The sequence below is a fragment of the Epinephelus lanceolatus genome, chromosome 22 (genome assembly GCF_041903045.1).
Source record: "Epinephelus lanceolatus isolate andai-2023 chromosome 22, ASM4190304v1, whole genome shotgun sequence".
Lineage (NCBI taxonomy): Eukaryota > Metazoa > Chordata > Actinopteri > Perciformes > Serranidae > Epinephelus > Epinephelus lanceolatus.
This window is the reverse complement of record NC_135755.1, coordinates 6,421,153-6,437,336: the sequence shown is the minus strand read 5'-3', so window position 1 is coordinate 6,437,336 and position 16,184 is coordinate 6,421,153. Positions and strand designations below refer to the sequence as shown.

Genomic DNA, 16,184 nt, shown 5'->3' with positions numbered 1-16,184 from the left:
AGTTTAAGTGTACGTTATATTTAGAGTGTTTTCACCACTTTACCCTGCTGTCACACAGACATGTGGAACTGAAGCCATTATATCAAAGCCACCAGACTCCACTGACAAAAACAGAAATCTAACTGAGCAGATCACTGAGCTGCTGCTCTGCTGCAGAGTCGATTGGTTCATGTGTGAGGTAAAGCAGAGCAAATATTCAGATATAACCTACACTTACACTGATAGTGATTCTTTAAAGTGGCCCCGTCCACATCAGCACATTGTTGAGCTTCTGTGCTGGTAGATTTGGTTTATTAAAGATGAAAGCAAAGCAACAGAGTCCATAAAATAAGCAGAGCAGAAACTCTCAGCAGAGTCTCAAGTCTCTGTGTTACTGTCAATAAATAATTTCCCATGAGTCAAAGGGGGGGAGGTGCCAACAGAGAGGAAGAGCGAAAGTGAAAGTCTAAAGTCAGTGGTGTGTTCAGACTCCATTTTAAAGTGCACAGAGCAGTGAGAGGAAGACAGGTCGTGTGAGACACGGTGAGTGTTGATGTTTATTCATTGTTTAGTGTGTTCTAGGGGAGAGTAGGGTCGGTTGGGTCAGTGCCACATCTTCACAGCTTCATCATCACACTTGCTTTTACCACCACCATCATCTGACGCTGTTTTTACAACCAGGCTTTTCCTGTTAAACACGAGGCCTGCGCGCAGCTACGGATCTGCACGCTCCGGTGCTTCGGGCGCGCTCTTGTGTCAACTCTTTGAATGTGCGTCACAGTGAAAAGCTCTAGTACCGCGAGCAGCAGCACTTTATAGACACACAGAGAGAAAAGGGGGACTCTGCCGAGGGATTGTGGCGCAGTTTTGTTGGATAGGAAGATGTTGAGTGTACAGTCAGCTCTCCCTGCTCTTTGTTACACTGAGTTTTGGTTAGATTTTAATAAATCAATCTATCAGAATTAAAACAACTGGAGACTGAGAACAAACTGATATATGAGTCTGATTATATTTGAATCAATCACCATCATATCTGACAGGATGTGAGTGTTTCTGTGACTTCCTGTACAGACTGAAGGCTGCTGGAAACTGTCAGGAAACTGTCAGACTTGACCGCAGCTTTTTGTCACCGCCTCCTGCTGCAGCTCTGATCTCGTCTACTCTCCAGACGAGGCGCACTTCATCTCCAACGAGCCTACTGACAAAAGCTGCGGTCAAGTCTGACAGTTTCCTGAAGACATTTAATATCCAAAAGGTCAAAGGTCAACTTCACTGTGACATCATCATGTTCTGCATAAAACACTTCTCTGGTCATTATTAAACGTCATATCTCAGGAACAGAAGGGGAGACATTTGGTCAGAGACTGAGTTGGTGACACTGATCTTGAAACTGTGCTGATTGTATAGATCTTCTGTGTGTGAAGCTTCCATGTTTTCACTGACATGGATGTAAACTGTAAGTCCAGCTTATATATATTTAAAGCCCAGCCCAGAACACGGTGTCCCAACTGTCCCAGGGAGTCAGAACTTTGGGAAAATGCACTCCTTGTACATTTAACAAAACTGTGCCTTTCACGTTTGGGTTGGGCTCTAAAAACCTGATAAATAGTTAGCAGATGCCTGTATCTGTTCAGAGATCAAATTATTTTCATTACTGTTCAAGTAGTCTGTGAGTAATCAAAGGTTATTTAGTGTCAATACAAAAGCATCCCAACTGACCCCGCTCTCCCCTACTGTATGTCATAACAATACCCAGCCAATATGTAATCATGTCCTATAAATAAGAAGTTACTGACTTCATCACACTGTGTATGTGTGTTACAGTTCTCTCAGATTTGGGAAGATGGCTGATTTGGAGGCAGACGGGGACAGATCAGAGTCTCCAGTGTCCAGCTGTCAGCTGTCTTTGAAGAGTGACAACAGTAAAGATCAACCTCTAACCTTCAGTAATGAAGCTGGACCCTCAGACACAAAGTAAGAGACTGTTTCTACTGTAAACTGACCGGAAGATGATTCTGTTTTTATTATTATCTGATAATCTACACCACAACAAGTTCCTAAGTATTTATAGGTTTCCACAATTTGGACTGGTTCACCATGTATCAGGCTGTGTTTTTGGCTTTGCACTATTATTTCTAAAATCAATGATCAACTCCTTTGTTTTTGTTACATTAGATGCTGCTAGAAGCGATGGGCGTAGACGTGTGGTCGTTAACAAAGACACGCTGCACTCTGTCTGTTAAAAAGTTTAAAGCAACAATAAGATCTGATCCGGGAGCATAAAATAAGAGGCTGGCTGTTCAATTCAAATATGGGGCTGCATCTTATTAAAAGCGGAAGAAAAATCAGCAAATAAAAGTCTCACGTGGGATTTGGGTTTTTCAAGGTGCTCTAGTGCTCTGTCTAAACTGAAAAGTTTTGCGTCATCAACACCTTCACCAGCTTGATAAGCAAACTGCAGTGGATCTAGTCTGCCATCAATTAAGGAGACCACTTTTTCTTTTCAGATTTTTTCAAAGCTTTTCATCACAAGAGATGTCAGTGCAACTGGTCTGAAGTCATTAAGATCTCTTGGATGATTTGACTTTGGAACAGGAATAATAGTGGATGTTTTCCATATTTGGGGCAAGTAACCACTCTCTGCACACATCTGAAAAAGTACTGTGAACGCCTCACTGAGTTGGTCTGCACAGTGACGCAAAGTGCGTCCACAGATGGCGTCAGGACCAGCCGCCTTCCTGATGTTCACCTGTTTGAACAAAGAAGCAACTTTTCCTTTTCATTTTCAGGTTTTAGAGACATCCTCAATGTCGAAATGTTGCATAAAAAGTCCGACCTTTCAAAACGGGAATAAAAGGAGTTAAAAGCATTAGGCAGGTCAGCCTCATTTACACCACTAATAGTAATGAGCTGCCTGGTTTCACCAGAGTACTGGTTTATGGATGCCATGTGTTTTATCCCTTGCCAGGCGGCTCTAAGGTCACCGCTGCAGTACTGTTCCTCTATTTTGTCCCTGTACTGAATTTTGGCTTTTCTTATTTCATCCCTCACTTCTCTGGAGACAGCTTTTTTCTCCAGAGGGTCACCAGTGTAAAAAATCTTCTTCTTCTTATTGATTACAGCTTTGAGTTCTTTAGTCACCCAGGGTTTGTTATTTGGGTACATGACAGCAGTTTTAGATGGAATTATAGAGTCTACACAGAAACTGATGAAACAGTGTCACATAGTTCATTCATATCATCACAGCCATCATAGAAACACTGCCAATCCGTGCACTCAAAGCATGCTTGAAGACAGGAAATGCTGTCTTCAGACCAGCTCTTGACAGTTCTCTCCTTTCTGTCCACACGTCTGAAGGTGGGTTTATACACGGGCATAAGGTACACACCGTTGTGATAAGAAGCACCCAGTGAGAGCATTGGCAGGGATGTATATGCTTCCTTTACTGTACCATAGCACACATCAGTTATAGTGCTCTTCTGTGTAGTGGTGCAGGTCACATACTGTTCATATGTTTTTAAGACCATGTTCAGTTTACAAAGATTAAAATCTCCAAGGACAACTTTCGGTGCAGACAGCATCTAGCCTGCTCGTTACGTCAGCGATCAGCTGATCAGCGGATGGATGTACACTAATGTGTAGAACAGTTGTTGAAACTCACGCGGCAGATAAAGGGGGCGAAGTGAGATTGTCAGCAGTTCTAGATCAGTTGTGTATATTCTTTCTCTGACCTTCACTGTGTTACAATGCCTCTCGTTGACATAGAAACACACTCCTCCTCCTCCTCGGCTTTTCCCGGTAATCTCCGGAGACCGCTCCAGACGAATCGGGGTTCCGAACCTGCTGAGTGAAAAGTCCTCGTCCCGGTCCAAGTCACTGAGCCATGATTCAGTGAAGGCAAGGAGACAGGTCTCCCTGATTTCCCTCTTGAGCTTGGCCCATACTTCCAGCTCATCTATCTTATTCCTGATAGACTGGACATTTACGAGGAGAATTGTAGGAAGTGGGGGGAATTTGCGGCGATCACTCAACCTGAGAGTCTTTAATCTCCGGCGTAGACCACCTCTTCTTCCCCTTTTCTGGGTCTTTACAATCGGCTTGCATATCGCCCTCGGGATACCAGCTGGTATCTCCCCGGCTACCGAAGTCTGCAGGGAAAAAAGAAACTCCCGGCTCAGTGTAACTCTCCCTGGTGCGCCATGTCCTGCTCCATGACAGGTAGTGACGCCAGGTAGAGATAGTAGCTTTGCCAAAAAAGGATCAAAAGACCTGCGAGTGTTCCTATCTGCATCACTGATTCACTGACAGTTCATTCACACACCAGAATTAAAGAGAGGTTAAAAAGGCCTCTCAGAACATAAAAAAAAAGCGCCCCGGAAGATGCTATTTAAGAGCAGCACTGAGAGAAGAAATAAGAAGGAAACTAAATTACCTGTATATTTACAAGGGTGTTCAGATAAAGGAGACACGTAGTTGCTGGTGGGTAAAACACAGGCAGCGCCAACGATGATACTGTTTGAACCTGGTCTTTACAAGGACTAATAATATGTGTCAAACATTTGTTGTTTCCACAGACAGAGAGCAGAGTCTCCAGTGTCCAGCTGTCTGTCTATGAAGAGTGACTGGTCCATGGGTCATCCTCCATACTTCAGTAATGAACCTGGACCCTCAGACACAAAGTAAGAGACTGTTGAAAAACATGAGGGAGCTTTTTGCCTCTTGAAAGTCGTCTCACAGTGGAGCACAACATTACTCAGGAGGTTTTCATGAAGCTCCACCATGAGATATTTGAACTGCCTGTGACTGAGTGTGTGAATAAAGCAAATAATTTTCAGCACAGTTTGCAGGACGAGATCTAAATAATGTGTTCATCTCCACAGAGAGAAGAAGAGGAGTCATGTTTCTGTGGAGGAGCAGCCGTCCTGCTGTAGTTTGTGTCAGGACGTCCTGAAGGATCCAGTCTCTACCAGCTGTGGACACTGGTTCTGCAGACAGTGCATCAGCTCATACTGGGACCAGTCTGCTTCATCAGGAGACTCCTCCTGTCCCCAGTGTGGAGAAAGATCCAGAACAAGAGCTGGACTGCAGACAGCCAGTCAGACCAGCACTGTACAAAGTAAGACTGTACATCTGTCTGCTGATGTCATCATGTCTGAAAACAGGATTCTTCTTAGTTTATTTGTGTTGTAAAGTGTAGACATGAAAGATTTTATAAAACTAATGTATAAAACCTTCATTTGTTTGTGTTACTTGTTTTAATGTTGGTCATGAAAATAATCAGAGTCCAGATTTATTTCTTTAGTCTGACATGTTTCCTTCTCTTTCAGCAGACAGTGGTCTGCAGGAGGTTTTAGATGAACATAAGATCAGTGTGAGGAGGAGATGTGAACGTGTGACTGAAGGAAGTGATGAAACAGGAAGTGGAACCCTCCTCAACAGGATCTACACTGAGCTCTACATCACAGAGGGACAGAGTGAAGAGGTTAATACCCAACATGAGGTGAAGCAGCTTGAGAGAGCTTCTAAGATGAAGACCCTCCATGAAACTCCAATCAAGTGTCAGCACATCTTTAAAGCCTTACCTGACCAACAGAAACACATCAGAGTGGTTCTGACCAACGGCGTCGCTGGCGTTGGAAAAACCTTCTCAGTGCAGAAGTTCACTCTGGACTGGGCCGAGGGTTTGGAAAACCAAGATGTCAGTGTGGTGATTCTGCTTTCGTTCAGGGAGCTGAACTTGATCAGAGATGAGAAGTTGAGTCTTCTCACTCTGCTCCGTGTTTTCCATCCAACATTACAGAAGGTCACAGCAGAGGAGCTCGCTGTCTGTAAAGTTCTGTTCATCTTTGACGGCCTGGATGAAAGCAGACTGTCTCTGGATTTCCACAACAATGAGGTTGTGACTGATGTCACACAGAAGTCATCAGTCAACGTGCTGTTGACAAACCTCATCAAGGGGAAGCTGCTTCCCTCGGCTCTGGTCTGGATAACTTCCCGACCTGCAGCAGCCAATCAGATCCCTCCTGCATGTGTTGACAGGGTAACAGAAGTAAGAGGCTTCACTGACGCCCAGAAGGAGGAGTACTTCAGGAGGAGAGTCAGTGATGAAGAGCGGTCCAGCAGAATCATCTCACACATGAAGACATCCAGGAGCCTCCACATCATGTGTCTAATCCCAGTCTTCTGCTGGATCACTGCTACAGTTCTGGATCACATGTTGACTACAGAGCAGAGAGGAGAGCTGCCCAAGACCCTGACTGAGCTGTACTCACACTTCCTGCTGGTTCAGACAAAGAGGAAGAAGCACAAGTATGATGAGGGACATGAGACCAGTCCACAGGAGCTGACGGAGGCTGACAGGGACGTTCTTCTGAAGCTGGGAAGGCTGGCGTTTGAACAACTGGAGAAAGGAAACATCATGTTCTACCAAGAAGACCTGGAGCGCTGTGGTCTTGATGTCACAGAGGCCTCGGTGTACTCAGGAGTTTGTACAGAGATCTTCAAAAGAGAGTCTGTGATCTTCCAGAAAACAGTCTACTGCTTCGTTCATCTGAGCGTTCAGGAGTTTCTGGCTGCAGTCTACCTGTTCCACTGTTTCACCTACAGGAACACAAAGGTACTGGAGGACATCCTGGGGACAGACGAGGATAATTACAGATCCCTGGATGTCTTCTTACAGAGAGCCATGAAGAAATCCCTCCAAAGTAAAAATGGTCACCTGGATCTGTTTGTCCGCTTCCTTCATGGCCTCTCTCTGGAGTCCAACCAGACACTGTTAGGAGGCCTTTTGGGTCGGACAGACAACAGTCCAGAAATCATCCAGAGACTGTTAGGAGGCCTTTTGGGTCGGACAGACATCCAGAGAGCCATCAACAACCTGAAGAAGATGAACACAAACAAGATCTCTCCTGACAGAAGCATCAACATCTTCCACTGTCTGCTGGAGATGAACGACCTCTCAGTACATCAGGAGATCCAAGAGTTCCTGAAGTCAGAGAACAGATCAGAGAAGGAACTCTCACAGATCCACTGCTCAGCTCTGGCCTACATGCTGCAGATGTCAGAGGAGGTTCTGGATGAGTTGGACCTGAAGAAATACAACACAACAGACGCTGGACGACGGAGACTGATTCCAGCTGTGAGGAACTGCAGAAAGGCTGGGTAAGTCCAGATGTGATTAACATCATAAATCATTGTAGATTAGTAGTTTAATTCTTCAAATATACACACTATGAAATTCTTATTATTCATAAAATGTTCAAATGATGTGTCTGTTGTATTTTGTCACAGATGTTCTTGAGCTGTTTCAAATGCTGTGAGTGCAAAACATGTAGATGTTTCAGTTGGTTGTGTTTATAGCTGTTGAGTTCATGAACACAGTTTTTCTATTTATTTCTAATCATTGTTCCAGTTTACAGTTTTTCACCTTTATGTGATGGAGGCGCCATGTGAACCTGATAAAACAAATGATGGACTTCAGAGGTTGTTGTTGAGGTTTTATCACAGCAGCATTTCATCACAGTATGGCAGTATTTGATGGTTCTGAGTGAAAGCAGTAAAGTTATTACTCCATAAACAGATTGTGTAAGGTGTTTTATAGAATCAGACATGCAGATAATACCTGAGTTTATTCACCACTATGCTTAAACATTTAAAATAAGATCTGTATCATTTGCCAAAGGAGATTTCTGAAGTCCTAAAAACTGCTTTTATCCAGTTGTTGCTATCTCTTTTTTCATGCCTCGGCGCCGGCGACAGTCGTGGCCAGAGGCATCATGTTTTTGGGTTGTCAGTCTGTCCACGACATGTCAAGAACACCTTGAGAGGATTTCTTTACATTTGGCACAAACGTCCAGTTGGACTTAAGAATGAACTGATTAGATTTCGGTGGTCAAAGGTCAAGATCACTGTGACCTCACAAAATATGTTTTTGGCCATAACTCAAGGATTCATTCACTAATTATGACAAAACTTCACACTTATGTCTAACAGGATAAAATAATGAAGTGATGAGATTTTATATCCAAAAGGTCAAAGGTCAACTTCACTGTGACATCATCATGGTCTGCATAAAACACTTCTCTGGTCATTATTAAACGTCATATCTCAGGAACAGAAGGGGAGACATTTGGTCAGAGACTGAGTTGGTGACACTGATCTTGAAACTGTGCTGATTGTATAGATCTTCTGTGCTGTCGGGTTGAAGATGTGTGTGAAGCGTCTGTGTTTTAGAATAAGTAGCTTCTTTGCAGCAACATCCATATTTGAATCATTGTCTACTGTCATGGACACATATGAGTCTGGACAGACATGGATGTAAACTGTAAGTGTAACTTGACTGGTGAAGCATACGACCACGAGGCAGTAATTCTGGTCATGAATCAGCTTTTAATTAGTTTGAATTCTTTGTGTTCTTTTTTTATTCTTAACTATTTTCAGTCCATCAAAACAGGATATTTCAAACTGTTTTATCATCAAATCCATAAAGTAAATATAAAGTGTCTCTTTGACAATAACAGATTTTGTAATATATGTGTCATGTCAGATTTATTGACTGTGGACTCTCAGACACTGACTGTGAAGTCGTGGCCTCAGCTCTGAAGTCCAACCCCTCCCATCTGAGAGAGCTGGACCTGAGTAACAACTACGACCTGCAGGATTCAGGAGTGAAGCAGCTGTGTGCTGGACTGGAGAGTCCAAACTGTAGACTGGAGACTCTGAGGTCAGTTCACTTGCTTATGTAGGTGTTTGTTTGTTTGTTTTTGGATATATATAATATAAATCCTTGACTGAGGTTATAAAGCTTTCAGTGTTTTCAGAAATGTTGTGTCTTTCCAAATGGCTGAACAGTTGGTTATGAAAGGCAGAGAAATGATGATTTAGAACATTTAGCCAGGCTGGCTGGTAAGTGAAATTTTTTACCAGCCAGGCAGATATTTTACCAGCCAACTAGGGTTGGGATCCGGATCCGGTTCTTTTTTGGAACCGGATCCAAAGTTCCGGTCCCAGAACCGGTTCCATCACATTTGGCGTAACGGTTCCTGCAAACGGTTCCTAGATTGTACAAAAAAAAAAAAAAAAAACGTCACGTGTATTTCCATTAGAACGCGGCACAGGCCGCATATTTCTGTCCGAACCCGACCGAGCCTGACATTATCTAATCACTAAAGCACTGAGTTTGTGTCACACAGTTGTTATGGTTACAGGCTATTTAACAGGCCGGGCGTGCGCCGTGGGTGCTCAGTGGAGAGAGACCTCCGTGTTTAAGACAGGAGCGGGCGGCGGGAGGTCCGATGCTTCCAGCGAGGGGAGCGGTAGAAACAAACAGCCAATGTGTGTGTGTGTGTTTGTGTGTGTTCTGTTCAGGTGTTGTCACGTAAATAACAGTGCCCAAGCATTAATGCATATAAGTATTTTTTATTACATTGCTGTGGTTAATTTGAGGTAATTATGTTACTGTAGAAATCAGAGAATCACTTTTTGTTGTTATATATTCTCAGGGAGATGATACAAGCTCTAAATCTGAAATACACACCACACACAAATGTGTATTTTCATCTAATTGTACTGTGCAACAGTTAGAATAAAGTTTTTGTATTTGTATGATTGCATTTGTGTTTATTATATACTTGTTTAAGTATAATGAATATAATGTAGGAATCGGACTGTTAAGAAGGAATCGGTAAGGAATCAGACTGTTAAGAAGGAATCGGTAAGGAATCGGAATCGTTAAAATCCTAACGAGTCCCAGCCCTACAGCCAACCAAATAAAAATTGCTTTTAAGTGTTGTAATTTGCTATCAGTATTATTTAGCATGTCATTTGGGTCTTGTATGCGATTCTCAATCAATATTTTAATAGTGTGCACTAATATTAGTAATAATGTATGCTAAAATATGAATAACTGTTTCAACAGTTAAAGGGCCAGTGTGTAATATTTGGCATGGTTAATTGTCAAATCTGAATCTGAATATTCTACCCATTAATATGTTTATTTAAGTGTAAAATCGCTATAAAATAAAATTCGTTTGGTTTTCATAGCCTTATAATTATGCTTTTATATATATACAGATCAATGAATTGGTCCTATTTGCTGAAAAACTCATGTCTGCGCAAGGCTTTTTGTCCCTACGAGGCCACCGTCATTTACCCGACGGGAGGGGTGAGCGAGTGAGCCCTGCAATCTAGAATTTGACCACTGATGTCACTGTTTTCAACCCATTTTACACAGTGGCCCTTTAAGTGTAATATTTGGGTTAATAAATTCTGTAGTATTCTTACTACAGTGCAAAAAGAATCTTTCATTAAGGAATTTTACATGAATCACTGACTTCAGTCCCCTTTGGACAGTTGAGACATGAGATTTTAGCTCAACCAGACTGCAACAGCAGGGCCTGCCCTATATAAACATGAATGTCTGACCAGTGGTGGACAAAGTATTCAATGACATGACTTGAGTGAAAGTAAAGATACTCTTGGTCAAATATTACTCCAATACAAGTGAAAGTTGTTCAGTCTTTTTTTTTTTTTACTTAAGTGAAACTGCACCAACTGATTAACATACAAGTAAGGCAAGGCAATTTTATTTATATAGCACCATTCATACACAAGGCAATTCAATGTGCTTTACAAGAGAAATATGTTAAGATAAAACATTAAAGGAACAATAGATCATTAAAAACAAAAGCTAAAAGCAAGAAAAACAGTGCAGAAAATGCATTTAAAAAGCAAACATAAAGCAAAAGCAACAGCAGACAAATATAAAAACAATAGCTACAGATTATCCTAACAGTAAGTCACATATCTAGTTCACTGGTAAGCTGCAGTAAATAGTAATGATTTAAGCCCTGATTTAAATGAGTTGACAGTTTCAGCCAACCTCAGATATTCTGGAAGTTTGTTCCACAGGCGGGGAGCATAGAAACTAAAGGCTGCTTCACCTTGTTTGGTTTTGATCCTGGGAACACTGAGTAAACCTGTTCCAGATGATCTGAGGGGTCTGGATGCTTCATAACGTACAAGTAAGTCAGAGATGTATTTAGGCCCGAGACCAATTAGTGCTTTATAGACAAGTAACAAGATTTTAAAGTCTATCCTTTGATATACAGGAAGCCAGTGCAGTGATTTAAGCACTGGTGTAATGTGCTCCACTCTCTTGGTGTTGGTGAGGACTCTGGCAGCAGCGTTCTGGACGAGCTGCAGTTGTCTGATTGATTTTTTACTCAGGCCTGTGAAGACACCGTTACAATAGTCCAGCCTGCTGAAAATGAAAGCATGAACAAGTTTTTCTGTAACTTGTTTAGAAAGAAATTCTTTTATTCTTGCTATGTTTTTAAGGTGGTAATAGGCTGATTTAGTAATTGTCTTAATGTGACTATTGAAATTTAGGTCTGAGTCCAGAACTACACCAAGATTTCTGGCTTGATTTGTAGGTTTTAGTGTCATGGCATCAAGGTGAGCACTGACTATTGATCTTTGTTCTTTGGGGCCAAAAACAACTATCTCAGTTTTTTCTGTGTTTAGTTGTAGAAAATTCTGGCAGATCCACGTATTGATTTCGTCAATGCACTTATTTAGCAGATGTAGGGGACTGTAGTCATCTGGTGACACTGTTATGTAAAGTTGTGTGTCATCTGCATAAGTATGGTAGGAGATGTTATGATATTCCATAATCTGAGCAAGAGGGAGCATATAGATGTTGAACAGAAGAGGCCCAAGAATGGACCCTTGAGGAACTCCACATGTAATCTTTGTTCGCACAGATTCATAATTGCCAAGTGACACAAAGAATTCCCTGTCTTGTAAATAAGATTTAAACCAGTTTAGCACAGTGCCAGAAAGTCCCACAAACTTTTCTAGTCTGTCGAGCAGTATGTTATGGTCAACTGTGTCGAATGCAGCACTGAGGTCCAGTAATACCAGAACCGAAATCTTTGATGCATCACTGCTCAGATGAATGTCATTTAAAACTTTTACAAGTGCAGTCTCAGTGCTGTGATGTGCTCGAAATCCAGACTGAAAGGCATCAAAGATATTGTTTTGCTCCAAGAAGGTGTTAAGTTGCTGAAAAACAACCTTTTCAATGATCTTTCCTAAAAATGGTAGGTTTGATATGGGCCTGTAGTTATTTATTACTGAGGCATCCAGATTAGGCTTTTTTAAGAGAGGTTTAATGACTGCAGTCTTCAGGGCCGTCAGAAAAAGGCCTGACTGAAGAGAACAGTTGACTATCTGTAGTATATCTGATGCTATGCAGTTAAAAACATCTTTAAAAAAGCTTGTAGGCAGAGTGTCAAGGCAGCAGGTAGTGGACCTAAGGTTTCTAACTATGTCTGTCAAAGTAGCATAATTTAATGGGTGAAAAAGTGCCAAATTAACTGGAGTAGTCTTATGAGGCACAGGTGAAATAGCCACTGTGTTGGATTTACAGACTGTCTGTCTTATCTTTAAAATCTTGTCTGTGAAAAAAGAAGCAAAGTCATTGCATGCCTTGGTGGATAGCAGTTCAGGAGGGACTGACGCTGATGGGGTTGTCAGTCTGTCAATAACAGTAAATAAAGTCCATGCATTGTTGTTATTTTTGTTGATAATCTCAGAGAAAAAGGACTGCCGCGCCCTTTTTAGCTCCAAGCTATAGATGTGCAGACTTTCCTTATAGATGTCATAATGAGTAAATGAGTGAATAAGTAAAGAACAGTCCCTAAAGTGCGGTGAGGTTTGTGGATGGTTACCTGCCACAAAGAGAGAAATGTGAACGGCTCGTTTCTCCTCTGACACAACACATACTTGTGTGCTCGGCTGTTCAGGTACGTTTCGGCAGCGATCGAGGAAACTGGCTTCGCTTCAAGGCTATTCACAGCGCTTCCAGCGGGCGGTGTGGCCCTGGCGTTACGTGACCAAAGATCGTCTCTGCCTGAAATACACATTACTCTGCCAGGAAACCAGCCGATACCAGCACCGTTCTACAGTAACAAAAAATGCATTTTTCGCTGGTAAAAAAATAACTCGCCAGAGTGACAAGCGGTCTTAAAAATTTACCAGCCAGAGACAAAATCTACCCGTAATTGGCGAGTGGCGAATGTTAGTTTTGGACCCTGTTTAGACACCATCAAGTTTGAGATTTATCCAAAGAGAATTTAAGATTCCTGAGGTTCTGAGGTTTCTTTGTTTTCATGTTAACGTCACATAATCATTTGAAGTCACAGACCTTTAGACTGCAACAATAAGCAAATAAATAGTCTGCACTGGAAACATCTTGGACTTTAAGGACAGGTTGATATTCTTTCACACTCACACGCCCATTAGGACTGCACCATTAATGATCTGGATTCATACGTCTATGTGATCTCATTTCTAAATGACAAGCATTCACTGGCTCCTGTTTCCCTATGCATCCATGTGTTGACTGATGTGCTGTGGAACAATCCCAGTTGCTATCAAGTGTTTCCTCTATCAGTGGGATCCCCCACCCCCCTGAAAGAAAGCAAATATTTTATTGATGTTATTGACCTTGTTTATGTGCACTGCTTTGATTTGAGCTCAGTATGAGAGTCTTTACTGTGTTTTCCTGTCGCTGGGCTGCGTTTCTCTCCCTCCTCCTCGACCCACACAGGTGACGTTACTTGAGTTAACAGCCTCTGGTTACATCACTGTAAGTGGAATAAAATCTTCCAAACGTGTCATTTCTTATTGTAATCCACCTAAAACCAAAGACAGACACATGTGGACTCCAAACTAGTGGAGCTGAAGCTGACAGGCTCCGCCCCCTCCAACAAGCGTGTGTTGAGGCTCAACTGGTGTCTGTGCAGCAGCCCAGAGTTTTCAAAGTGTCTGTGTGTTCACAAGTTTTGTATCTTTGAACTGAATCTCTGTGGTTTGAAGTTTAGTTTCTCTCCTGCGTTGCTGTTTGTACTTTCAGATATCTGCCTTATTTTACTGTTTCATGTTCGCTGTCAGACGGATAAGATTCGTATGAAGTCACTGCAGATGAAAACCCAATGTTTTCTGCTTTGGCTGCTTCACAATAAAAGCTAAACAAAGCTAAAATAACAAAACAACATGGGACTTTTATTGTGAAGAATTTATAGGAAATGACACGTCCACTGTTTTACAGCCGCATAACTCAAGACAAGCGTCATATAATGGTCAGTGTGTGTTATTTATTCTAAAGCTGAAACTTTACATTCTATGTTTTATGCCTCTGTGCCGGAGATAGCCGTGACTGGAGACATTGGGCCTCATTCACTAATATGTGTGTGGAAATGTTCTTATTTTGCGCACAAAATAAGTGCGTACGCAAAATCACTGTGGGATTCATGACACCTGCACACCGGCCAATTTTGTTCTCACCACCTTGCGTATGTGTGTGAATCAGAATCATTCTAAATTGACAGGCGCGTGCTCGCAGTTTGTGATTAGCATACTACCACGCCCCCATTTCTCCTAGAGTTGATTCATGAATGAAGGAAGCGGTTACACGAGGAGAGAAGTAGTAAATTTCAAAGTTTGTGAGAAGCGATGGCGCCGGGTCTTACAGGAATGCCATGAGTCATTGCAAGATTGTGGAGGACACAGCATGCCAGGATGATCTTGCACACCTTCTCAGGGGTATAAAGTAGTTTGCCACCGGCTGTATCTGATCCAAACACATCCAACGGCCCTTAAGCACGCCAAAAGTGCGCTCTACGGCGCGTGTGTGGGCATGTATGTTATTATAGCGCACCTCTTGAGGGGTTTCAGGGTTTGCTTATGGTGTCATCAGCCATGTTTTAAAGCCATATGCCCGGTCACCCAAACAATATAACATTTTAACATTAACGGAACAGAGACTTACTGAAAATACTAACTTAAAACAACTGAAATAAAAGACTAGAACAAAAGATGCTCACCAACAAGCCATCCACTTCTCACAGCCCCTGCCTCCAAACGCATTCCCACTGTACTGTTTTGCAAAATAAATGAGTCGTGGGTGCCTCCTGGCCAGCGGGCCACAGCCTTAAGGATATGGCAGTCGGCATTACAGATCATCTGCACGCTGATGGAGTGATAGTTTTTCTGTTCATGTTGTTGTCACAATGATGAGGGTGAACGTGTGTCAATTTCATGGTAATTTAATTCATTTGGCCATTAATGATTTTAAAAAATGTTAATTAAATCTCTTTTTCATGAATGTGGTTTTATAGACTCTGCATGTACTTAAAAGGTATGTTTGCATTTTCTAAGTCAGTTCGGCCTTCCTCATTTGTGCGTACGCACGGTCTGAGGCAGTTCTAAATTTGTTTGCAGAGTAAGAACAAATTCGGGTCAGAAAATATTGATGAATCCCGGATTTGTGCATCAAACGATCGTACACACAGTTTAAGCACAGATTTGTGCGTACGCACTGTTTGTGAATGAGGCCCATTATGTTTTCAGGTTGTCCGTCCGTCTGTCCGTCCCATTTTAGTGAAAGTGGTATCTCAAGAATGCCTCAAGGGAATTTTTTCAAATTTGGCACAAACGTCCACCTGGACTCAAAGATCAAATTATTAGATTTTGGTGGTCAAAAATTAAAGGTCAAGGTCACTGTGACCTCACAAAACATGTTTTTGGCCACAACTCAAGAATTCATTCACTAATTATGACAAAACTTCACACTAATGTCTAACAGGATAAAATAATGAAGTGATGAGATTTTATATCCAAAAGGTCAAAGGTCAACTTCACTGTGACATCATCATGTTCTGCATAAAACACTTCTCTGGTCATTATTAAACATCATATCTCAGGAACAGAAGGGGAGACATTTGGTCAGAGACTGAGTTGGTGACACTGATCTTGAAACTGTGCTGACTGTATAGATCTTCTGTGTGTGAAGCTTCCATGTTTTTACAGACATGGATGTAATGAGAAACTCGACTGGTGCACAGAGGCATACATTTTATTATAACAGACTCTGAAGATTACGTCCAGCACTTTAGTGAATGTTATATATAAGTCAAGCACTTTGATATGTCCTATGTTAATGTCATCTGTTTAAAGCCCTGTGTAGACAGCAAGCATCTCAGACGTTTTGTTATCTTAAAAACTGCAGACATCAGGCTGATATTATACTGATCCACAATGAAGTCTATTTGTCTTGTTCAGTGGTTTAATCCATTGACTGTGGCAGAGCAATGTGGAGCTAAAACCTTAAAGATAAACTCTGCAGGATCTTCCTTCAAAAC

General features: G+C 41.9%; 1 protein-coding gene across 20 annotated transcripts in view; it reads left to right on the top strand.

The window, feature by feature from the left end:
* LOC144459616 (protein NLRC3-like) overlaps positions 1-16,184 on the top strand; it is an 87,629-nt gene that overhangs the window by 65,196 nt on the left and 6,249 nt on the right. For 2 of the 20 annotated variants that reach the window (XM_078163800.1, XM_078163796.1), the window contains exons 4-7: positions 4,554-4,658; positions 4,860-5,095; positions 5,307-7,140; positions 8,525-8,701. The exons of 13 other annotated variants lie outside the window; for them this stretch is intronic. In XM_078163800.1, the coding sequence (XP_078019926.1) occupies positions 4,554-4,658; positions 4,860-5,095; positions 5,307-7,140; positions 8,525-8,701 (2,352 nt within the window). Of the gene's footprint in view, positions 1-383; positions 523-1,803; positions 1,954-4,553; positions 4,659-4,859; positions 5,096-5,306; positions 7,141-8,524; positions 8,702-9,185; positions 15,094-16,184 lie in introns of those variants that run through there. 5 more of the 20 variants (XM_078163798.1, XM_078163805.1, XM_078163802.1 and 2 more) reach the window with 5 other exon arrangements.